General features: G+C 36.0%; 5 protein-coding genes across 10 annotated transcripts; 4 read left to right on the top strand and 1 right to left on the bottom strand.

The window, feature by feature from the left end:
- The first annotated feature begins 1,192 nt into the window (after positions 1–1,192).
- Positions 1,193–2,091, top strand: LOC148765478 (LOB domain-containing protein 38-like). The gene is made up of 2 exons (XM_088814180.1): positions 1,193–1,499; positions 1,601–2,091. Exons 1-2 carry the CDS (start codon positions 1,316–1,318, stop codon positions 2,026–2,028), a joined length of 612 nt encoding a protein of 203 aa, XP_088670306.1. The 5' UTR covers positions 1,193–1,315; the 3' UTR covers positions 2,029–2,091.
- Positions 2,092–6,275: 4,184 nt separating this feature from the next.
- On the bottom strand, positions 6,276–9,602 carry LOC105959261 (protein sym-1). Of its 2 annotated transcripts, none has more exons than XM_088814554.1 (4): positions 9,087–9,570; positions 8,189–8,417; positions 7,918–8,042; positions 6,276–6,438 (listed from the first exon to the last, which is right to left on the bottom strand). In XM_088814554.1, the coding sequence occupies exons 1-4, from the start codon at positions 9,429–9,431 to the stop codon at positions 6,403–6,405; spliced, it is 735 nt and encodes a 244-aa protein (XP_088670680.1). In that variant the 5' UTR covers positions 9,432–9,570; the 3' UTR covers positions 6,276–6,402. The 2 variants fall into 2 exon arrangements, with proteins under 2 accessions (XP_088670680.1, XP_012838776.2); XM_012983322.2 differs by lacking the exon at positions 6,276–6,438 and adding an exon at positions 7,526–7,797 and having other exon boundaries at positions 9,087–9,602.
- A 1,179-nt stretch (positions 9,603–10,781) lies between these two features.
- Positions 10,782–16,185, top strand: LOC105959260 (transcription initiation factor TFIID subunit 4b). Of its 2 annotated transcripts, none has more exons than XM_012983320.2 (15): positions 10,782–11,134; positions 11,295–11,403; positions 11,700–12,391; positions 12,473–12,568; positions 12,650–12,734; positions 12,830–13,605; positions 13,998–14,122; positions 14,221–14,308; positions 14,418–14,553; positions 14,677–14,732; positions 14,959–15,015; positions 15,123–15,263; positions 15,334–15,399; positions 15,490–15,748; positions 15,827–16,185. In XM_012983320.2, the coding sequence occupies exons 1-15, from the start codon at positions 11,096–11,098 to the stop codon at positions 15,991–15,993; spliced, it is 2,892 nt and encodes a 963-aa protein (XP_012838774.2). In that variant the 5' UTR covers positions 10,782–11,095; the 3' UTR covers positions 15,994–16,185. The 2 variants fall into 2 exon arrangements, with proteins under 2 accessions (XP_012838774.2, XP_012838775.2); XM_012983321.2 differs by having other exon boundaries at positions 10,844–11,134; positions 11,703–12,391.
- An 801-nt stretch (positions 16,186–16,986) lies between these two features.
- Positions 16,987–19,359, top strand: LOC105959259 (transcription elongation factor SPT4 homolog 2). Of its 4 annotated transcripts, none has more exons than XM_012983319.2 (6): positions 16,987–17,145; positions 17,560–17,666; positions 17,790–17,881; positions 17,993–18,048; positions 18,843–18,904; positions 19,030–19,359. In XM_012983319.2, exons 2-6 carry the CDS (start codon positions 17,562–17,564, stop codon positions 19,078–19,080), a joined length of 366 nt encoding a protein of 121 aa, XP_012838773.1. In that variant the 5' UTR covers positions 16,987–17,145; positions 17,560–17,561; the 3' UTR covers positions 19,081–19,359. The 4 variants fall into 4 exon arrangements, with proteins under 4 accessions (XP_012838773.1, XP_088670679.1, XP_088670677.1 ...); XM_088814553.1 differs by having other exon boundaries at positions 16,993–17,145; positions 17,545–17,666; XM_088814551.1 differs by having other exon boundaries at positions 17,002–17,145; positions 17,790–18,048.
- Positions 19,360–20,494: 1,135 nt separating this feature from the next.
- On the top strand, positions 20,495–22,859 carry LOC105959258 (uncharacterized). Its single transcript, XM_012983318.2, has 5 exons — positions 20,495–21,639; positions 22,100–22,205; positions 22,297–22,364; positions 22,453–22,516; positions 22,690–22,859. The coding sequence occupies exons 1-5, from the start codon at positions 20,825–20,827 to the stop codon at positions 22,696–22,698; spliced, it is 1,062 nt and encodes a 353-aa protein (XP_012838772.2). The 5' UTR covers positions 20,495–20,824; the 3' UTR covers positions 22,699–22,859.
- The last annotated feature ends 31 nt before the right edge of the window (positions 22,860–22,890 follow it).

Here is a 22,890-nt window from a genome sequence, read left to right as displayed (position 1 = left end):
TTCCAGCCGGGATAGAAAAATAAATAAAAATAAAAGGGTATATTAGTATATTACTGATGAGTTATAGCTCCACCACTAAATTTAATTTGCAGGAGATAAAAGCAAATCCAAGTGGGGGGAGTACAAATTGATGGGGCCCCAAATGTAAAATCCAACGGCTGAAAATAAACCCCCTCGAAAAGCCGCGGAAACACGGAGCCGCTCGAACCCAGAGTTTGGAACAAGATATTCCCTTCGCATCACACTCCCCCTCAAATGTCACATCACTTCATCACTCTCAATTTCTCTCTCCCTCTATTTTATCAATTAAGGCCGCGTTTGGACAAATTTTTTTTATCTTTCTTTTCCTTTTCTACATGAACACCGCAGATTTTGGGAACTCATCAAAAAACACAAGAAAAAATAAATAGATTGTATTAGATTTGAGATTTTAATGTTTTATGAACTAAAGTATTAGATTTGAGATTTTTGTTTACTTAGATACCGGCCCCATCACAATCTATACACGTATTTAATAGTTTTTGAAGACTGCCATCAACGCATCGCTTCATAATTCACGTTTTATTTAATAATTACATCTTATGTATTTTAAATTTCAATACGAATTCATTTGTCCCTCAATAATCGAACTCGTAATCTTTCATTTGTGTCTTAATTTTACCGCTGCGCCACTTCACACTCTGAATATAACATGCGTTACTTAGAAAAACGTTGGCTTGAATTTAATCATTATCTATCAATTATATATTTGCTTTTTATAAGAATACAAACAAAAATGTTGTTTAAATAGATAAGGATGCAATCAATATACTTAAAAAGAGTGGTAGTTTAAAATTAAAATATTTTTCCGTTGGCAATAATAATTTCATAACTACAACTCTACTTTTTTTTGTAATAGCCATACAAAAAAAGTGCATAGTTTTTTCCCCACACGTTTATCTTATATTATCCACTAATTAAACAAAGGATTGATACTCCTAATTATTATTTTGGTTAAACCACACATGCTTATTAATTTGTTTGGACAAAATATTTCTCCTATTTGGTTGAATATGGTTTTAATCAACTAATTATAATTAATTAATTAACTATTCCTTGCTGCCAAACAAGTCCTTAATAGTAAACCCAACCAGGGTTACTTTTGGCATAACCTTACTCTACACTGAACCAGCACCACTACCACTATAATTAACGCCACCATCACTCTCTCTCTCTCTCTCCTCTCTCTTTCTCTCTCTTCATTTCATTTTTCCTTTGAATTGAAGAAAAGAAAAAGCAAAAAAAAGAAGAAAAAAATTCATAATTTTCTCCGAAGATGAGCTGCAATGGCTGCAGAGTTTTGAGAAGAGGATGCAGCGAAAACTGCATCTTAAGACCGTGTTTGGATTGGATCGAAACCCCACAAGCTCAGGGCAACGCCACCCTCTTCGTCTCCAAGTTTTTTGGCCGGAGTGACCTCATGTCTTTCATCGCCGCCGTGCCGGAAAACAGACGACCAGGTAAACTATCAATTCTCCCTCTTCTGCATGTGGGTCTTTTTTTTTTTCTTTTAGCAATTTAAAAATTACTTTTTTAATTAATTTTTTTTTAAATTTCTTAGCTTTGTTTCAATCGCTATTGTTTGAGGCGTGCGGGCGGACGGTGAACCCAGTGAACGGGGCGGTGGGGCTGTTGTCCTCCGGCAACTGGCACATCTGCCAGGCCGCCGTGGACACTGTGCTCGCCGGCGGCGCCTTACGGGCGGCGGCGTCATTCGGGATTCCGCCGCCGAACTCCGATGGAGAATCGGAGTCGGCGGCGGCGGCGTTCGCATGGGGTCAACAAACCACATCATCATCGAAGCACATGCATGGATCAACCATCGGCGGAGAATCGAGGTCTTGGGGCGGAGGCGGAGGAAGCCGGAATTGCATGGAGAATACGGCGTCGCTGGAGTCAGGGTTATCGGAAGTGTCGCCGGAGAAAAATGGGATTAATAAAAAAGAAGTTGGTAGCAAAAAGCCAAAGCTTCTTAACCTTTTTGCTTAATGATGGGTTCTACCTAAAGAAGAGATGAGTTTAATTCTTTTTTTGGTTTTTGTTTGTTGGGTGGGTGGGTTGGGTGGGGGTGGGGGGTGGTAGTGGGACTAACTTTTTTTGGGACTCGGTGAAGAGAAATTGAAATGTAATGATCTGAGATTAATTAGATGCTTCTCTTTTTTTTTTTTTGGGTTATAAATCGGAAAATGTACCTCTTTGTAATGGTACTATTTAGCTTCATAAAATGAAGTAAATAAAAAAAAACTACAATTATTATGAGTAATAATAAAATCTTAAAAGAAAATTGCGTTTCTCTTTATTTATTTTATTGTTATTATGTTCAGATTATGTTGGTATTTTTTAAATAAACATGAACTGTAACATTGTACTGTGAGTAGTATTAAATTTAAATGTTAATGATAATTTAATTGTAATGACTAGGGTTTGAAAAAAGGGTGACCAGTACAGTTCGAAAGGGGTGCAATCCACGTCACTGGGACCCACTTAATTACCCTCCGCCACGAGCAGTGGGATCCACGTCATCACTCCCATTTTTTCCATGTTATAATAATGAAGGACAATTTTGAATAGGACAAAAGTATTTTCAATTTTATGCAATTTTTAATTATTTAAAAAATGAAATAAATAAATTATAAAGTCAAGTCTCAAGTGGCAAATGGGATCCGCTTTTTTAAGTTCGCGTTTCGCCGCATCCGGTGTAGGTAGGTCCATTGTTGCTTGATAGTGTGTCACTTTTTTCTATACTTGTGTATATATATTGGCTTTTTCTTTTTCTTTTTTTATATTTTAATGTTTTTTAATGTCGTAAATATAATTAAAAATGATTTTAATTTTGAATATGATCCATATAGTTGACACACGTTTCGCAATCAACAAAGAAAGAGGGAGATGTTTTTCACTTTAGTAAAAGTTCAAGAAAAGATTATATTCTGATTTCTTAGAATCGGATTTTCTTGTATATATAATATATATTGTGTCTTGGGGTAATGGATCTTATCTAAGTAGAACTATTATTTTTGGGATGGGCCTAAGCCTAAAGAATAAAGTTCAAAAGCCCAATTTTGTGTTCTCATAGTTGTTTTGGTAAATTATGAAACCCCTTGAACTTAGGTTAAATTACAGAAAACACTCCAAACTATCTGTAATTACAAAAACCCCGATGTTTGCTCTATTAAGCAGGTGGGCATAAGACGAAAACAAACATCGGGATGATTTTAGTAATTACGGATAGATGGGGGGTGTTTTCATAATTTGACCTACATTCAAGGGTTTTTTTTGTAATTTATTCGATTTTTTTTTAAAGAAAAATATGGCATGTAATATGTTTATAAATAAATATTTATATTAAATACATAAACGAATAGGAAGCGTTGGATCTCTAGTGGATGAGATGCGGCGAAGGAGGTGTGTAAAGTGTAAAGTGAGGCCCCACCCAATATTTTGTCAAAAGAATTTGAGGCTTCATATTAATATTTTATATATTTATTTATTTATTTATTGGGCTGGGTAAAGTCGTCTGCTCTAGAGAGAGGCCAAAACATTGGGCCCTAAGCCCTTGCGTAGGGCTGACGCTGCATATATGTATTGATATATCCATTTAAGTGAAATGAATTAATCCATTCGTTACTATCATTTTACCTAGAAAATAATCTTTCGCTTTAATCACGCCCGTTTTGTGGTGCGATGATCGGAACTCACGCTGCGATTCGTGTACGCAATTCGAATTTTATGTAAGTTGAATACAAGTTCATGCACGTGATGTTTCGTTGCTGGTTAACGATCATTAATTTTGATAGTGATTTGAGTGGAGAATGAAGTGAATAAGTTTTTTTGGTCGTTTAGTTATTTATCGTGTCAGTCGTTTCTGTATTGTTGCACTTGTGGTCGTATGATAGGAACACAGTACGATTCGCACATGCGTATACGATTGTTATGAGAAGAAAGAGAGGCGGAACCTCGACGTGATTGGGGGATGCGAATAGATGGCTTACAAATGCTAAGGGTATTTTGGTCCGTAAAAATGCCTGATAGACTGTTAGCAAAATGTGAAATGTGACTCGTAATTCACTAACTAACATAAATAACCGCATACATATATGTCATATATGTTTGGTGGTTAAATACCATAAAATATCAAACACACAAAGTGTACACGTGGAGCTTCAAAACTCAGTGGAACCTTCTTCTCTAATATCAGAACTTAGACAAACAAATAAACATATAGCCTAAACATTTAGTTAAAACTAATTAATTAAAACACCTATTACACTAATTAATTAAGGAAAGTCAACCTGGTCTGGATGAGAGGGAGGAGGAGAAGGTTCTGGAATAAAAGGCAACAAAGGAGTGCCATGCTGGATCGGGCCGGGCCTTACTGAAGTCGTTGTACTCGGAACCGGATCTATCACCCCGTAATCTTCCAATTGCACATTATTACTATTATTATCTTCTTCACCACTATTTACCTTTAGTTTACCAAATTAAAGAGGACAATTAATTAAAAAAAAATAATTAATTACTCATATATATAGATTATTAGAGGTGCATGTATGTATATAATATATATATATATATATACCTTGATGAGGTTCCTTCTTTTAATGGTTATTGTAGTCTTAGCTTTCCTGCAGTCTTGATCTGAAACCACACCTACAAAATTAAACCTTATATACATATCTCTGTGAGAGAGAGAGAGAGAGAGAGAGAGAGAGAGAGAGAGAGAGAGAGAGAGAGAGAGAAGCAGACCTGGGCCTGGGTTTGAGGTAGTTCTGGCATTGCTTGAATAAGCAAGGTAGATAAAAGAAGGTGTCCCGATGAACAACAACAACATGAGCAAGAATCCAAAAGTAGTACCCTTCATTTTAATTACCAAAAAAAGAAAGACAATCTTGTTTGTTGCCAATAATGTAATATATTAAAATGTTGGAATGGAGCAGCAGACTTTGGTACGTCGGTCACCTTTCCTTGGATTCAGAAACCCCAAAACCCACCAGAAAATCAGCGGAGATGACGATACACAAAATATACATATTTGTCGCATATATATGTTATTATAAAAATGGGAAAAATAATAAGAAGAAATTAAATGAAAAATAAAATTATATTTAGTGGGAGTGGGAGTAATGATGAAATTTCATTCATTGTCAATGGGCATTATTATTATTATTATTATTATTATTATTGCTGAGTGCAGACCTGAATTATTACAGTAAATAAATGCTTTTCATGTTATTGTTGTTTTCTTGCTGCACAAATTTTAAAGTAGTAGTGGTGAATCAATCAATGTAGAAGGGGCGGTGGCATCCTACCCTTTTGTGCAACATTCAAGATTCTCTCTCTCTCTCAACATGTATATATGTGTGTGTCTGTATGTATATTGTAGGAGTTGTACCATGTAACATGTTAGCAGCTTGTACATATACGTATGGGTAAATTACATATACCTCACCTGAGACTAAATAACTTACAAATCCTCGTATTATTGGTAATTACAACTCTACCCCCGTAGGTATATTACATTTACCCCTCGGGGTGGATTTTGAAATTTATAACGAATAATCTTCAAGACTTCGCAACTCATAATTTTGTGACGGTGTAATTGTAAGATTGAGAAATAGCTCAAAGGATACCGTAATTTACCCATTAGTTACAAATTACTATATAAGTTTGCAAACCAAATAAAACACTACTTCACTATTTCAATGAAGTGCTTATATACTTCCATACACGATTAATTTCCAGAAAGCAGATCATATATATATTATAGTAAATGTAGTTCAAATATTGAAATTAGATTCAAAGGAAGATCGATCGCTCTACATCAAAACCCTAAACACATTCGGATTTTACGACATGTTTATAACGTTGAATATATAAACTGAGACGAAAAAATCAAAATTCAAATAGGATTGGATTAAATAATATCTGATTGATTGATTGATCGATCAACATTCAGCCGGCGCGACAAATCAAAGGGGTGTGCTTCGCCCATCGAACAAACTGATCCCACATCGGACCCTTTCGTCTTCCGCTCATGTCTGTCTCCTTTCTCTTCAACATGTCCCACAATATGTGTACATCCTCGTACTCACATGTCCTCACATCTTGCTGCAGTTTCACAATCCCTGCAATTTCATACAATCCCAATTTTTTTTCTTTAAAATAAATAAATTAAACACAATGCAGATTATATTAAAAAGAAAAAAAAAAAAAAAACAAGAGGAACAAAAACCAACCCGTTTTGCGAAGACCGACCCGTTTAGAGATTTTGGTCCAGACTTTCCTCATCGGAGCCATCATTTTGTCCCAGCATTCCATCTTCATCTTTCAATGTTAGGTTTGATTTTTCTGAAAATTTTCAAATCAATCCAACAGATCGGATTTATTTACAATATTGCCCTGATAAAAATATATATGATCTGATAATTGAAGCAGAAGATATATCACGCACCTACGTGTGTAATGTGTGTGTAAAACGATACATATGTATGTATGTATGTATGTATATATGATCTGATAATTTAATTGAAGCAGAGATTTTTCAGATCCCTAAGGAGACGGAAAAGATATGAACAAGTTGTTTTGGCTTGTTTTTTTATTTTCCTCTTCTTTTAAAAATCTTAATATTTTGGATCCCTGTAAATAAATAAAATTAAATTAATGAATCGTGGGAAGATTGTTTTGATTTTGTTCACCTCGACAATTATTAAATAAACATCATCCATTAATTTCCGCTTGCCGCACGTGACACGTGGAAGCGCGTGCATTGGAAATTTTATCCATATACATAATCCTTTAATGAAATATTAATAATATAACAAGTTCATTTGAATTTCATCATACATTACATGTAATTACCCAATCTAAACTTGATTTTGATTTCATATTACTCAAAACTAGGGTTGTTCATGGGTCGGTTTTACCCGACAACCGACCCACTATCGGCCCGACTTTTGTGGCCGATAATTGCCCACCAACCGACCCGCTCTGGTCGGGCCGATAATTTTAACCGACCCATGTTTAGTTGGGTCGGGTATAGTTTCTAATATGATGAAAAGTCGGTTGGCCGATATTACCCGACCAACCGACTTTTTATTTTTATTGCTGGATTTTTTTTTTTTTTTTTTTTTTTTTTGTATTTTGTATTTTGTATTGTTTTTTGAATTTGAAGTCTGTAATTTGAGATACATGTCGAAACTTGATTTTGGAATGTAGTTTTATAATTGTTAGGGGATGAATTTTAATCAAGCTAAGCAAAAAATCTGATTTTTTTTTCCTTTTTTTTTTTAATTTACTGTGGCCGATAATTTGGAACCGAACTATTTCGGCAACCGACAAAGTCGGTTGCCGACCGTTACCCGACCCATGATAGTCGGGCCGATAATGGTTTTACATTTTTGCAATAGTCGGTTGGTCGGGTCGGGCCGATAATCGGCGATATTCAACCGACCCGACCCATGAACAACCCTACTCAAAACAAAGAAAATTCAAAAAAGGAACGATCAAATTGTGGTAACCATACAGCATTACATTTACGATTTAATTCGTTATTCTAAATCGATTCGAAGAATAACTAATATTCGTTATCGAAAAAGACTAGATGGAAAACTAAATGTAACTTGGAGTAATAAATATAAAGACGTGCAAAGAACAAAGAGAGAGAAAACAACTTAGTCAGTGAGGAAGAGCTTTGGTTAAGCTTGCCATGTATGTCAAATAAATGGTCCACAGGTACGAAAACGAACTATTCATCAAAGGCTGCATATATATTATATAGTCAACGAAACAACGACTGATCAATATTAATTAAATCGAATAACCTGTTTAAATACTAAACATGGATGAATTTTGTCGAGAATGAACATCAAAAGTACGTACCTGCAGATGAACAGGGATCACTTTGTACGTAAGGAAATCACACAGTGGCCAGTACATAAGACCGTTTAGCAGAGTCGGAATCAGGTCTCGTTTCAATCTTGCACCAATCTCGTTCCCACTTTCCCCTGTTCGTACACACGCAAAAAAAAAAAAAAAAAAAACAAAAAAAAACCCCCTAAATTTCCCGTTTGATTAATCTTTAATTAGTGAGTTCAATATAAAATGCATTGGGTGTCGCGTAGAAAGAGCAGACGACAGCACAGCATCGTACCTTGTAGAGCTGCATTGAAAGAGAAGAAACCACCGTTAATCATAGGTCCGTATAAAAGTTGTCCCATTGCTAGTTTCTTGAATGTAGTTACCATATCTCTCTTCGGTAAAACTCTCCCGACGAAATTAAACCATAAATGCTGTGCCGGACCTAAAATAATTAGCCCAAACGCGGCCATTCTCAGTGTCCTTATCGAGTCCCATGCGCTATGCGCCTCCATTGTAATTAGCTGACACATTTCGGAAAAAAAGAGTTGGTAAATTAACAAAATAAAATGTTCGACGGGGTGATAACTCAATAACAAAATCAGTGGTGTTATTAACACTGTTGCTTTGGGGGTTGTTTGCAACAAACATCTTTCACGTTTCATAAGCAATTTTTGCCGATTGTGTAACCCAACCCAACCCAAACTTTCTGCCTATTTGGTCGTTCAACGTATTAAAGATTTAGTCATGTGTATTCCGAACACCTAAACATCGGTACCATAGTCTTGTAACTTAATATAATGAGGGAATATCGATAAATACTATATACTTTTACATCTTTAAACCAACTGTTCAATTTTTTTTTTCCAAAAATCGAAGCATGATAAATATGAATTTACATAATTTACGACAATCTTAAGTTTCCTAATTGTTTTTTAGTTCCTACATTACAAGACATGTCTACTGGCTCAAATACATAATTTCAAATCACCATAACCAAAACGTATGGCCTCGATTTTAGTCATACAAACCGGACTTGAAAAATACAAACAATCAGCGAAAAATCGAGAAATGCGAAGCACCATTCATCGATAATTCCTGAACAAATTGAGCTCCAAACAGTGTGAAAGAATCTAATTAGCAATACTCTGTACCAAAAAGGAAATAATGCACAACATCTACACCAAAATTACCTGGGAGGTGACGTCAGCTGCCCCATAAATAACAGCCGACGATATGCTTTTCGTCAAAATTGGGCGCGTTTCCAGCACGCCCAAATACCAGCTGAGGAGCCCCATGCCAGAATTCGAAGATTTCGATGAGTAAGACCTGCGTAGAAGAAGTGCTGCAAAGTGAGAAGAGAATTCAGACGGCGTCGTTTCAGAAACCCTGGTTTTCTTCGCGAACTGGTGGTTTTGGTGGCGGCGAACGGACGGGGTGTACGGACGGCATTGTTGATCGTATAACGAGGATAAACGGCGGCGCGTGGGCTGGGCAAGGGCGGTGCGGGTGAAATTGGAAATGAGATGGAAACGCATATTTGTGTGTTTACCAGAGTTTGTTCAGTGAATCCCTATTCTTTTGGGAGGTGATCTACAAAAAAGGGGCTGTAATTTCTTCCAGGGGTTTTGGAAGGGATAAATGACAACATTATATTGAGGTTTCTCTACTCAAATCAATGGCTGCTCACTGTTTAATATAAATATTATTTTTTTTATTGTTTTTACAAATATAAAAAATAGTTTATAAATTATAATGAATCTGAGATGGTTTGGGCTTATGTTCATCGAAAAGAAGAAAAAAAAAAAGAAATAATTTGGCCTTTTAGGAAAAATATTGGGCTTAGAAGAAAATTATTTGGGCTTTTGTATACATATATAAATTTCTATTATGAAAACTCCGCACATTCTCTCCGACAAACTTCAAACCTATATAAGTAATCGAATGAACGAAAATCCAGCTTGGACAAATATTAAGGTTTGTCTTAGGAATTATGCAATAATTTTGTTTTAATTCACATAATTACACGAAATTTCCGACTTAATTTTTAATATATATAACTTGCAGGTAATTTTGTCGGATGATAATGTTCCCGGTGAGGGAGAACACAAAATAATGTCATTCATTAGAGCACAACGTTCGTCGCCTGGATATGATCCAAATACGAGGCACTGTCTGTATGGACTGGTACTACAAATTGGAAATCCTAATTAATTGTTATTTTTTAGATTTAATTTCTTAGCAAGAATTATTGCAGTAGGATAATGGCTAGGAGGATTTGAAAGGCATTATGGCATTAAGATTTCCAAGGTTTAGCCAAGGGTTAGCTCAGGACCCCACTACTCGTCGTATTTGGTTTGGTATTTAGGTTAAATTACGAAACATGTACCCACCTATCCTTACTTGCCAAAATCGCCCGTGTTTGTTTCCGTTTTACGCCAATCCCCTTACGGTGTAATTTTTGAAGTATTTTTTTTTTATTCCAGTTAATATTTTTTTTAAATGCCTATTCTACTCCTGCAAACGTAACATTTTTATCATGTTTTTTGAAGTTTTATTATCTAAACTTGGTCTAACACACAATTGAGTCGAAAAACGAACTTTAAGCCAGTCAAACACGAATCGATTTTGAATAGCTTTATTTTGTGTAAGTATATTATTATTCATTTTCTAAGTCAAGCTCGAGCCCCGAACATCATAGTTTCTCGAACGAAAATTCATATTCAAATTTTGGTCATTGTGTTAACAAATTGAACTCGAGTTTTTCCAATCATAAACTAAATATCAAATGTTTTAATTATTTTCAGCCCTACGTACAAGTAAATATCCACTAAATACTATTAAGTGGGTATTAAAATACAAATGCAAATTAAACAAAAAAAAAAAAAAATTGTAAAAACCAAATCATGTATTTTGTAAGACATGCATTTTAATGATTTAAGAATTTACAGACATTAATTTTGGAAATAAATCGAAAAGTTTAACAAAAAAGAAATAATCCTATAAATTGAATTGGGGTTTTATTTTTGGTCGAATTGGGGAAAACTCCCAACAGATTGTTCTCTTTCTTCCCGATTCTTCTTCCTCTAATTTTTTTTGTTCTTTCTCCTGTTCTAGTTTTCTCCTCCTCAAATCGATCGCCAGAGTGTTTATTCGTTGCTCACGATTTGCTTGCTGCGGCATACCACTGAAGCGGATTTCCATGGATCCTAATCTCATGAAATTCCTCGAGGAAGACGAGGTTCGTCGTCTTCTTCCTCCTGAATTATTTACTTATACATTTCGTATTGATTCATTCTTTGTCGATTCGTGTGTTTCGTGTGATGCTTCGATACTGGGCTTCTTCTTTTTTCTTACTGTGTGTGTGCGTGTGTTAACATGGGTGCATAATTGTTTGGCAGGATGAAACACTGCATTCTGGGGCAGACGTGGAGGCATTCACGGCTGAATTGAATAGAGACATTGAAGGCAATAATTCTACATCGCACCAGCTCTCCGATTCCAACACTGGTAATTCATTTACCTCATCGGCTAATTGGAGTGACTTATTGTATTCATGTTTAATTTTTGTACGGAAATTCGAGGTCTATGTCTTTGTTGCCTGTAATCTCGGTTAAGTTTACTCTGTTGTTGCTAACATAACAGAGCTGGTTAGCCATTTGGGGGTGTTTATGAGGTAGTGGTACTTACTATATAGGGTCTTGTTGAATTTATAATTTTTTGGATAATGATTTAAACGTAAAGCTATCGATTCTTTCCTAAGAACTTTCACGATTTTCATCCTCTGTGCATTCAACAAATGCCAGCAGCTTTGTCTCATGGAAGCAGTCAAAACGCAAGTCAGTTTCTTCCTCATTGGCAAACTTCAGGCCACGAGGGGATCGTCAATTTTCAAAGTGTGCAAGATATCAGGCCTATTGAGGACAAAGAGCAGCATCTACAGCAAAACGTAACAGACCCTGAGAACAGAAAAGAGGACAACTTCTCTTCTCACGAGATTAATCCTCTGCCACATGCCCCATCTTTAGATGCTGGTCCACAATCTCAAACCGACCAGAGCGCTTTCCCTGTCTCACAACCTATGAATATACAAACATCTGGCGAACAAACCATCCATATCCAAGAGCCAGATCATAAACCAAATCAAGAAAGAGATTCACAGACGCACAACTTTCAGAATATCAGTAATCATTCGTCTATGGAATTCAACGGTCAACAATCTTTGTCGATAGGGAAAGGAACAAGTATGGGAGTAAGTAATGAACAGGTCTTATCAACTGTAATCCAACATACTACAGGAATGGTGATGAGTGGGCAACAGGCGATGACATCGGAGATGAGTAATCAACAGTCAACTACAAGTAGCAGTAGTCAACAGCCAGGTGGCAATTTGAAATTGAACAAACAAGTGCCCTTTGGCATGTTGCTTCCTATCATACAACCCCAACTTGACAAGGACAGAGCCATGCAACTTCAAACTCTTTACTATAGACTGAAGGTAGCTATATTTGCTCGTTTTGTTCGTTACTAATGTAGTGCAGTAGTGTCTCATCCTTACAACGACTTTAACTGTTTCCAGAAAAATGAGATTTCGAAAGATGGTTTTGTGCGGCACATGAGAAGTATTGTAGGGGACCAGATGTTGAAAATGGCTGTATTCAAGCTGCAGACTCAGGTATGTGATAAATATCGTGTGGTTTTATGCCTTTTTGGTTGACTTCAATGTAGTTTGATTAACTCCATAAAATGAAATCAGGCTAATAGGAACGCACAGACTGCCTCCAATCAGTTTCAGTCCCAGCCGCAGGTGTCTGCACGGCAAATGCAAGTCGCATCAAGTGGTGCAAATCCTTCTGTAAAACCTAGTTGTTTGCAAATTGATTTTTACAAACCACCTCTTCTACTAACAAAGCTCCCGTTTTTCCTCATTTTGCAGCACAAATGGCAACGGATTTAAGCAGTTCCACGGGCGACAGTAATACAGCAAAATCACGTGAGGTGGACAGTCAAGCAGAGTCACAAGGGGGACAAGCAAGCCAAATGTCGAGTTCTGGTTCAGGAGCTTTAATTCAGGAGAGGAAGCATCCTGCATTTCCAACACATGGAGTTAATAACCAGCAGCACATGCATTTCCCACAGACATCTTTTCCGACGTACGGAAGTGGTGGGACAAGTTATTCACCTTTCTCTGCGACTAATGCTGCATCGTCAACACCTCTGCGACCACAGGCTCAAGCTCATCAGAACACTGCTGTTAATCACATGGGACCCACACCCCGAGCCATGAATATGACAAATATGCCTAAATTTGACAGGCCTCATTCTCTTAGTGATCATAAGAAAATGCAACCTGGAAGTATGGCTCATATGAGTAGCAGCAACAACGCGCTGCAGCAGAATCAGGTGCAGTGGCCAGCATCCGCCAGCAAAGAACAGAAAAGTGGCGCTGCATCCTCGATGAGTCATGTAAAGCAGGAACCAGTTGACCAGCCAAACGAACAACAACATAGAGCCCAGTTGTCTTCTTCACATGGATTATCTTCTTTATCTCCTGCACTGAATAAACAGGGCAGTGTTGTTGCTCCAGGGAATTTCAAGGATGAATCTTTCGAAATGCACTTATCTCGAACAGGATTTGCACCACCTACAAGCGCGGTGCCCACGAATTCAGTTCCCTCTTCAATTCCAAGCCCAATGGAAACCAACACTCAGGTATTTGACAACTCTCTCGTTTCTCTATTGTGCTTCGGCTGAGTTTTGGCTTTCAAAATAGGTTAATGGGATACCTTCTTTGTGCACGTGCCATAAAGACATACATGCATGAACAACTCAAGAGATTGGTGTAACATTATGATTCTTATGTGTCAAGCCATAAATATAAATAAAAATGTTGATATCATAGTTAAAGTAAATGTGCTTAAATTTTTTACTATCATGTTTTAGTTGCTCTCGTCTTTGTTTTTTTGACTTGTGTATACCAGAAGCTGAATTTCCTCTATAGATTTTTTTGGACTATTCTTTCTCATAACATTTTGTGATAATTCATTTATGTTATTCTGTAATCGTTTGTTACTTCTCTTTGATTTCTTCTTTATGACTGTCAGTCAGTTTCTCGGATGCCGTCTCTAACTAATCCTATTGGGCCTGGAAATATCAAGGCTCCCCCAAAAAAGCCTTTGATTGGACAGAAGAAACCAATGGAAGCACCTGGTTCTTCACCTCCGTCAAGGTGATACTATTTGTATAACAAATTAGCTACAATGTTAAAATACTTGAGTGGATTATTCTTATGATCTAATACTAAATTCTCGTGAATATATTCCATAGTAAGAAGCAAAAAGTGTCTGGTGGATTTTTGGATCAAAGCATCGAACATCTAAATGATGTTACTGCAGTTAGCGGAGTTAATCTGAGGGTAACTCTTCTTCAACTAACCTCCCCATCTGAACCCCCTTGATTTTATTTGCAGTCTTTGGAACAAATCATGGGTTTTTCTAACTCTTATAAAATACATGCATAAACAGGAGGAAGAGGAACAACTCTTTTCTGCCGCCAAGGAAGACAGCCGGGTTTCAGAAGCATCTAGACGCGTTGTTCAAGAAGAAGAAGAAAGGCTGATCTTGAATAGGACTCCACTTCAGAAGAAAATGGTGGAACTAAGTTAATATTTTTTCTAAGTGCAGTCTTTGCGTCTTTTTTGATATCTTCATTCATTTTATTCCCGGGGTAGCATCTTTGCATCATAGAAGTTAAAACTTCTACTGATTCTTTGTTTTCTGGCAGTGGCTAAACATGGTTTAAAGAATATGAGCAGCGACGTGGAGCGATGCCTGTCCTTGGTGAGACTGTGATAGATATAACTATGCTCTAAATTTGAATTACACGAATTGTTATCTAGGAACATTGTGTCATAAAATGAAATGATTTTAGTACACACATAAATAATTTTAATTAACTTGAATTCATAGTCAGGGAGACTTTTGAGAAGTATAATCGGCTTGTTCTTTCAATCTCTTTTATTTTACCTTAACTGTTTCTTTTGGTTGCGGATTATTGTAATCTTAGTGCGTGGAAGAGAGACTGCGCGGAATCATATCTAATGTCGTCAGACTTTCAAAACAGGTTATTATCCATGCTTTTATTTTCTCTACATTCCTTTTAACTCTTTTCTGAGTGAACTGCTTGCTTCCCTTTACGTATCTCAAGCTGAGTTTGAGTTATTTATGCAGCGAGTTGACATAGAGAAGCCAAGGCACAAAACTATCATCACCTCAGATGTCAGGCAACAGATCATGACAATAAACCGTAAAGCTCGCGAAGAATGGGAGAAAAAGCAAGCCGAAACCGAAAAATCACAAAAAGCAAATGAAGTAAGCGTTCACTGTTCCACTTATATTTGTTTAATTTTCATGAAAATTCTTAATTCAATTTTGAATGTAGGCTGATGGTACAGCTGGCCTTGACGGAGACAAGGACAAGGACGAAAGTCGTGGAAAATCAACAAAGGTAAAACTTTTGCAATATTGTATTATATAACGGCATGGAGCAAAAAATTTTTTTTTTTCTAATTTATTTATTTGTTAACTTTCCTGCAAGGCTAACAAGGAAGAAGATGATAAAATGCGAACGACAGCTGCAAACGTTGCTGTACGAGCTGCTACTGGAGTGGGCGACATGCTTTCAAGATGGCAACTTATGATTGAGGCAAAGCAGAAACAGGGTGGACCAGATTCATCATCTGTGAACCAGCCTGCCAAAGACGTAACACGAAAGGCTTCCGTAACCTCTACAAGAAATACGAAGGAGAATCAAGAATCAGAAAAGAGGGATTCTTCGGCTGCTTTTACCACCTCCGGTAAGTATTTTTAATAATCAAACAAACAAACACCTTATAAATTTTAAATTTAACATATATGTTTTAACTTATTTTCAGGGTCGGTGAGAAAAGTGGGAAGGAATCAAGTAGTCGTACCACGTGTGGCCCGGAGCATATCGGTTAAAGATGTGATTACGGTATTAGAAAGGGAGCCTCAAATGTCGAAATCCACACTGCTATACCGGTTGCATAACAAGGTCAGTCCTGATGCCGGCGGCGAATGATCCAATCGGCATATTCTCTCGTAGATTCCGTTTTTTATAATTTATGCGTTGAATCCTTGTATGGTGGTGTATTAGGATAGAAGATAGAGCAGATAATAATATTTATTTTTGTGATGTTTTTGCTTCAAGATCAAACATGGACTTGCTTGTTTCACGTTTTAATAAGCTATATAATAAATTAATAATTAACGACTCTTGTTCTACTATTGAAAACCCCCATTTTTAATAGTGTCGATTCCAATTGATTGTTTTTATCTGAATTCTGAAAATTCCGATTTTTCAGAAGTGGAATTGAAATACAAATTAGATTCAATTTTTTTGGTCCAATTTTAATTTTCTAAAACTAAATAACAATATCAAACAATATTAATCTCGATAAAATAAAATAAAATAAAATAAAATAAAATAAAATAGAATTCCTTTGGAATATTTTTTTTTCTTTCCGAAAGTGTAAATTTATAACACAATCCGTCCGATAAAGGTATGATTTTAACTTGTAATCAAAATTCACAAATTATACACATACTATCAACAACTCCTAGCATTAAATAAATTATCAACGACTCTTGTTCTAATATTATAAATAGAAACCCTCCCCGATTACAATTCAAAACCTAATTGTGTTCTTAAAGAAGTTTGTCGGCGAAGCTAGATTGTGTTCGAATAATTAAAAGATTAAATTGGAGATTGTAAGTCACCTGATTTATTTTGATTCAATAAATTTATTTATCTTTTTGTTTGTGAAATTCGTAGATAATTTTCATTTTTTGTTTCTACGGCGTTTTTACGCATGTTTAAAATAATTTATTTACTGTTGAGTTAATGTTATTCTAACCCCCAAAAATAATAAATAAATAAATAATAATAATTGTAGAGATCAAAACACATGAAATTTTATCGAAGCCCAACAATCAATTACATTACAGAGAACCCATTAATTAAGCCCACTCCCGATTCCCCCAATTCTGTATGATTTATACAATTACATTCCATGTAAAAATAACCAGTAGTAATTTAATTTACAGAAACCAGAAGTAAATTGAAACCTGTTGAAGAAACCCTCTCAAAAGACGTGAGCTGAAGCTGGCAATACTTGTTCTCCGATCAATTCCGCCGGTGATAGAAGTTTCGCCGCCCTAAAGGTTTATCAAGGTAAAAAAATTCTCCCTATTTTTTACTTTTTTTTTCCAGTCCTATTTTCTCGATGTTTCTCACGCTGAAAAGTGTGTGATTGTGTGCGTTTTTTGTATGTATACCATTATATTTCTAAGTTTTTCCCTTAATTACCCCCACCCCTCTCGTTGCTGTACAGCATAATGGAGTCCTTAGGTTTTATTGTTGCCAGAATTTAATTTTGTGTATACATGGAAAAATTAAATAGATAGTCTAGAGATTTCATATATGCTCTTGCTACGTGCTTCAGTTTGTACCCAAAAATAGGGGCTGGGGGCTCAAAATCAAAAGTTGTATTTTTTTCCTGATTGTTTTTCCCCAATGATGAGTTTGATGGAAAATAAGTAAATTGATGGTTATTTATTCCCCGAAAAATAGTTATCTGTTTTTTAGAGATGGCAAATCATGGTGGAGGAGCAGCAGTTGCACAAATTCCAACAAGCTTCGGACACGAACTCAGAGCCTGCCTTCGATGCCGTCTTGTCAAGACTTATGACCAGGTTTGGCTTATTAAACCTCTTAAGCGCGTTAACTCGTGTTTTATTTTTTATGTTACAAGTGTTGTTGATTAAAACCCAAAAAGATGTGAAAAGACATATTAATGAGTCTTACGGTTGTTGCAGTTTCGAGAATCGGGGTGTGAGAACTGCCCTTTCTTTCAGATGGAAGATGATCACGAAAGAGTTGTCGAGAGCACAACCCCCAATTTCACTGGGTTTGTTTCCTCTTTTCACCCACCTTCTCTTTTTGGCCCACAAAACGAAGTGATCGAGAGAAAATTATTTCTGAAACGTACTGAAGCTACTTATTTGTGTTTGGTTTGTAGGATAATCTCGGTTATGGACCCGACTAGAAGCTGGGCTGCCCGCTGGCTCCGCATTGGTATGTAATTTGTTCTGCTACTTTAAATTAGTAAATTATTCCTTTCTTTTGTATGTGATGAAAATTCTGATAATCATTAGCCATTAGACATTTACTTGATGCTGATATCAATACGCAACTTGACAAATCACAGCTGCATATGGCTTAGAGATCCCAAACTTTCTTGTTTTTGCTGGTGATATCCTATCATATTCGAATAAACTGTGAAACCCCGATTCAGATTCATATTCTTAGGCCTTGTTTGTTTGGGTGGATTAGTTATGGTCCAATAAACTGTTGGACTTTGTTTACCGGGTCGACCGGAAATATTATGTTATCATGGCTTAACTTGCCTTTTGGAGAATTTTTTTATTCGACCTTCCATGGTCCAATAAAACAATTGGGTTTCATTAGATTATTTAATCTTATCTTGGCAGCCAAACGAGGCCTTAGGCCTCGTTTGGCTATAATACGTACCAAGTGGATTACAAGCAAGTTGATAAAGACACTTACCGCACTAATAAGTTGAGAGCATTGTGATGAGAGATAAAGACTAATAAGTTAATGACTTAGTTAAAGTGAATATAAGAGCTGGATAATCGTGCTATTTAAAAAAAACGTCAAAAGATTTATTCACATTTACAATTGGAAACTAGTAAAGTTTCTGAACTTCACATATGCAGTAAATCCTTAGTACTTAGGCTGCTCGCGATTTTATCAAGTAGACTCCGGATGCATAACTTATCAATACCCTGCATTTGTCAATTTTGGATACCGGTGTTTTTTAACCGTGTGTTTATTTTAAAACTTTTCAGGCAAGTTTGTTCCTGGTTGCTACACACTTGCAGTTTCTGAAGCGCTCCCTAACGACTTGCAGGTAAAACTATTGTAAACAAATTATCTTTAATTAAACTGCCGGCTTCTTAATCTCCTCTCCACAGCTATGTTGCTATAAATTATCTTCCTGAAAGTGTTTTGATGAACGATTTTGTAATGCTGCAGAATATTTGTGAAGAGGAGCGTGTGCCTTATGTTCCACCGAAACGCGTTTGATGTATCTAGAACTTACTTTAGCTTTGGTTTTGAGGAAGTTGTGCCCGTTAACCCTACCTTTTTTTAGTGTTATTAAGTCATAAAAAACGACTAATCTTTCGGATCTAACACTCTGTCTGTTTGCTGAAATGTAAGCAATTCGAACTTTTAAATATTATGTAATATTTATCGTCTAGTTTGTGATTGTATTAACATGGTACCGAACAAACGATGATTGTGTCTTCTAAATATTAATATTTATAGTGGTGGTCCTCCCAAACAACCATTACAAGGACAAAATAATGGCTTATTTCATGCTACACCCCGAGTAAAAAAAAAAAAAAATTGAGTTCCAACTATTTATTCGCGCACGAAAAAAAATACGAACGTTCGTATTGATTTGTTTATGCTATATTCGACTATAGTGATGTTCGATAATTTCTACACTTTCCGATTTCATGATTCGTTGAACATGAAGAAAAAAAAGGCATCATATTTCTAAATATACGACTTTAATTTTTTGGGTATTGTTGATGTCCTATCACCACCACATTTTTATTTTTATTTATAATCAAAAGACAAATTTTAGGTGCTGGGAATTGAAAGTCACATGGTTGAACCCTACAACAATTATTAGTGATAGAAATTTGCTTTTTGCCAAACGTGGAATAGGATAAGCTCATCTACTCTTCAATGGATAAACACACACGTCAAGGTGTGATATATTATGACAAAAACATGTATGTATATTAGGTGGGACAACAAGAAGTTAATCATATTAAAAAGTATTAATTAATACAAGAATTATGGAGCAAATAATCAATTACTCATTATTAGTTTCTTACATAACACACAATACAAGAATTATGGAGCAAATGATGAATACAGCTCTGCTCTTTCCCAATTGATAAGCAAAAGTGTAATAGTTATTAAAAAAGGGGTAAATTACGGTCAACTGATGTCGGTCAACTGATGTAAGGTCCTCTAACTATGAATCTTCTTACGCGCACTTTTATAGTGTCAAATTCAACATAATTTTTTAGATTCTGTAGAATATTCTCTAGTTTGTACTTATTTTGTGCAAAAATACAGTTTCTGATGCACAAAAATCTGATATTTACAAGCCAAGAGACACATCTTATGATCATCTTGTTTCAAAGTGTGGAGCTCGAATGTGGTAAAACAGGTACAAATTGGATAACATTCCTCTAAATTTGACAATACAAGGGTGAAAGTGTAAGAAGATCCATAGTTAAGGGGGTGGAGTGTAATTACCCAAACATGAGGGGTTTTTTTCATAAAAAAATGAAAGACCACCTTAATTAGTTTGTAGACAGTCCCACATGATAATAACCACATTAAAGCTTTAGCAACACCAAGTGGGGCCCAAATAAGTAACTTTAGTCCCCTCCAAACAAGCCCACATTAGAAAAAAAAAAACCAAAAAGGAAAAGGAAAAAGAATATGCTTTGCTCTTCGCATGAAACATTCTTTATCCCACATTTAAAATTGAATTAAAATTAATCTGTTCAAACAAAAAACATAAAAATTCAACTACTCTAATAATAATATAGCGTCGGTTGCAATGAATCATCATAAATGTTAACAATATACCATCGTTATCTATTCGCCCTTCCGTGTTGTTTATTATTCTCTTGAATACTGTCACGAGCTTTTCGTGTTCATCTTTCCCCTTTTGCCCCTTCTTCTTCTTCTGACAATCTTTCAAGAAGTTCAGATTTTGATCAGTTTCAAGAAAGGGAGCATGATTTTTTCTTTTATTACAGCTTTGCTGGCACTTGTTTTATGCTTTCTTGTTGCAAAGGTTGTTTCTTTCGGTGTTTCCAGCTCCAGAGCTGACGGTAACGGCGTTGGTTGTTCCGTTAGTGAAGTTGCAGTTGCGAAAGATGGGATTTTGGATAAAGGGTTGAGGGTAAGGAAGTCAAAAAGCAAAAAGAAAGTGAAATTTGTTGATGATGATGATGTTGTGATTAAAAGGGTTGATCTTTATCAAGGGGGTGAAAATCTTGCTGATGATTCTGTTGGGGGTGTGATTGTTGAAGAGAAATCTAGAGAAAATGTTGATCAGTTTGTAGATAAAGAACAATGTTTCGATTCGGATGCCCGGGATAAAGAAGAGTCGAAAAAAGTCGAAATGCCGTTGGAGAAAGAGGTTGTTGTTGAAAATAAAGATGGGGTTTTTAGTGGGCTGAATAGTGTAATTGATCAAGAGGAGAGGAATGAAGTGAAATTGGGGGGGAGTGATTTGATAGCTGATATAAAATCGGAAGGAAACGAGGGATTGATTGAACGGGATTTAGAGGAAGAAACGGAAGTGAGTATTGAGAATGAGGATGATGATTGGGAGGGAATAGAGAGGAGTGAGTTGGAGAAAGTGTTTGCGGAGGCTGTTAATTACGTGGAGTACGGAGGAAAAGGGGAAAACAGAAACGATGATCGGTTAGCGAAAATGGGCAGCGATGTGCAGATGGAGTTGTACGGGCTTCACAAAGTTGCAGTCGAAGGGCCTTGCCACGAGCCTCAGCCTATGGCGTTGAAGGTGTCCGCTCGTGCCAAATGGTATTCGATCTTTCGTATAAATGCTATCCCTGTTTTCTTTGTTTTCGTATAGAATTGCATTGTATTGTTTGCTCATATATTAAGATGAATGTGAAGTAGTACATAGTACGTGCGTAAAACCGAACTTAATTCTTGAGCTATCATCAGCAGGAGAAACCCGAAAACCGAAAACCGAAAAATATTGACCTGCATTTGGACTAATAGTGCCAATTTCGTTTGTCGAAATATTAGGTATCTAAGAAAATTTAGTGTCCGTTTTCACAGTATCAAGAAAGTGAATCCCGTCATTGAATAATTTGTATCACCTTTCAAAAGATGATCTAAAATGAGAGAGATCGTTAAATCTTGAAGAGAGAATCTTGATAATAACAAGAAACGGTAGGCGGCGTGAGGGTTTAGTTTGATTGCTAGCGTATATATATAACAGGGTTGATGGGGGCCACTAATTCAATTGTGCAAGGAACGCTTGGCAAAGATTGGGAAGCATGAACCAGGACGAGGCTATGGAAAAGTACGTTACTGTCCTTTCGGATACTATACCTCATTGGATGCACCATTATTCTCCCGTAAGATTTCTCCTTCGTTTCTAGACTACTCATTGATATTAGTATATATATATATATACACCTTACTCTAATATATGGGATTATACTCCAGGATGAAGATATGCAAGGTCACCATAAGTTGGAAACAGAGGATAAAATATCTGTCCCGGAGTATGAAAGGTTTGGTGATCGTTTTTCGTTTCTTGATTTTTTAATTTTTAATTTTTTTAATAATTTTTTCTTACCTACATTTTGAATCCATTTGCAGGAACTTGAACATGAGCGCTGCTGCAATTGGTGATTCGAGCACCGGCGGAAGTTCTGTCGAAAAGGTGATTACTGACTCAGTATATAAATTCAAATTGCATCGAACTAGTCGGAAATCATGATTATTATTATTTTTTTTTTTTGAGAACTCAATTTGATTATCTTGTTTATGCGTATGGTCAATGATTTTCAGCTAGATTTTGTAACATTAAATCAGTGCATGATCTGATTGCTTCAGGATTCATGATTTTACTTGCTGGAGCAGAGTTAGGGGGTGATGATGCTCTCAACATATTGATGCTTATTGCAATAAATAAATAAATAAAATTGCTAAATTGTTTTACATGTTATGAATGTAAAACTGCACATTGTATTCTTAAATTATATGTTAATAGTGTTTGTTATTAACTTATGTAATTAATGTGAAATTGCTAAAGAG

The sequence above is a fragment of the Erythranthe guttata genome, chromosome 14, assembly GCF_056151865.1.
Source record: "Erythranthe guttata isolate IM_541 chromosome 14, IM_541, whole genome shotgun sequence".
NCBI lineage: Eukaryota > Viridiplantae > Streptophyta > Magnoliopsida > Lamiales > Phrymaceae > Erythranthe > Erythranthe guttata.
The sequence above is the reverse complement of the archived record's forward strand: the minus strand, read 5'-3'. Positions and strand labels throughout refer to the sequence as shown.

Bases quoted from the DNA above. Each gene is read 5' to 3' on its own strand.
- LOC148765478 (XM_088814180.1), top strand. From the start codon at position 1,316: ATGAGCTGCAATGGCTGCAGAGTTTTGAGAAGAGGATGCAGCGAAAAC. The intron at 1,500-1,600 runs GTAAACTATCAA...TAAATTTCTTAG, and splicing joins GCCGGAAAACAGACGACCAG to CTTTGTTTCAATCGCTATTG.
- LOC105959261 (XM_012983322.2), bottom strand. From the start codon at position 9,431: ATGCGTTTCCATCTCATTTCCAATTTCACCCGCACCGCCCTTGCCCAG. The intron at 8,418-9,086 runs GTAATTTTGGTG...GAAATGTGTCAG, and splicing joins CAGCTGACGTCACCTCCCAG to CTAATTACAATGGAGGCGCA. The intron at 7,798-7,917 runs GTACGTACTTTT...ATATATATGCAG, and splicing joins TGATCCCTGTTCATCTGCAG to CCTTTGATGAATAGTTCGTT.
- LOC105959260 (XM_012983320.2), top strand. From the start codon at position 11,096: ATGGATCCTAATCTCATGAAATTCCTCGAGGAAGACGAG. The intron at 14,123-14,220 runs GTGATACTATTT...TATATTCCATAG, and splicing joins GGTTCTTCACCTCCGTCAAG to TAAGAAGCAAAAAGTGTCTG. The intron at 14,554-14,676 runs GTTAATATTTTT...GTTTTCTGGCAG, and splicing joins GAAGAAAATGGTGGAACTAA to TGGCTAAACATGGTTTAAAG.
- LOC105959259 (XM_088814551.1), top strand. From the start codon at position 17,562: ATGGCAAATCATGGTGGAGGAGCAGCAGTTGCACAAATTCCAACAAGC. The intron at 17,667-17,789 runs GTTTGGCTTATT...CGGTTGTTGCAG, and splicing joins TTGTCAAGACTTATGACCAG to TTTCGAGAATCGGGGTGTGA. The intron at 18,049-18,842 runs GTATGTAATTTG...AAAACTTTTCAG, and splicing joins TGCCCGCTGGCTCCGCATTG to GCAAGTTTGTTCCTGGTTGC.
- LOC105959258 (XM_012983318.2), top strand. From the start codon at position 20,825: ATGATTTTTTCTTTTATTACAGCTTTGCTGGCACTTGTTTTATGCTTT. The intron at 21,640-22,099 runs GTATTCGATCTT...CAATTGTGCAAG, and splicing joins GTGTCCGCTCGTGCCAAATG to GAACGCTTGGCAAAGATTGG. The intron at 22,206-22,296 runs GTAAGATTTCTC...ATTATACTCCAG, and splicing joins GGATGCACCATTATTCTCCC to GATGAAGATATGCAAGGTCA.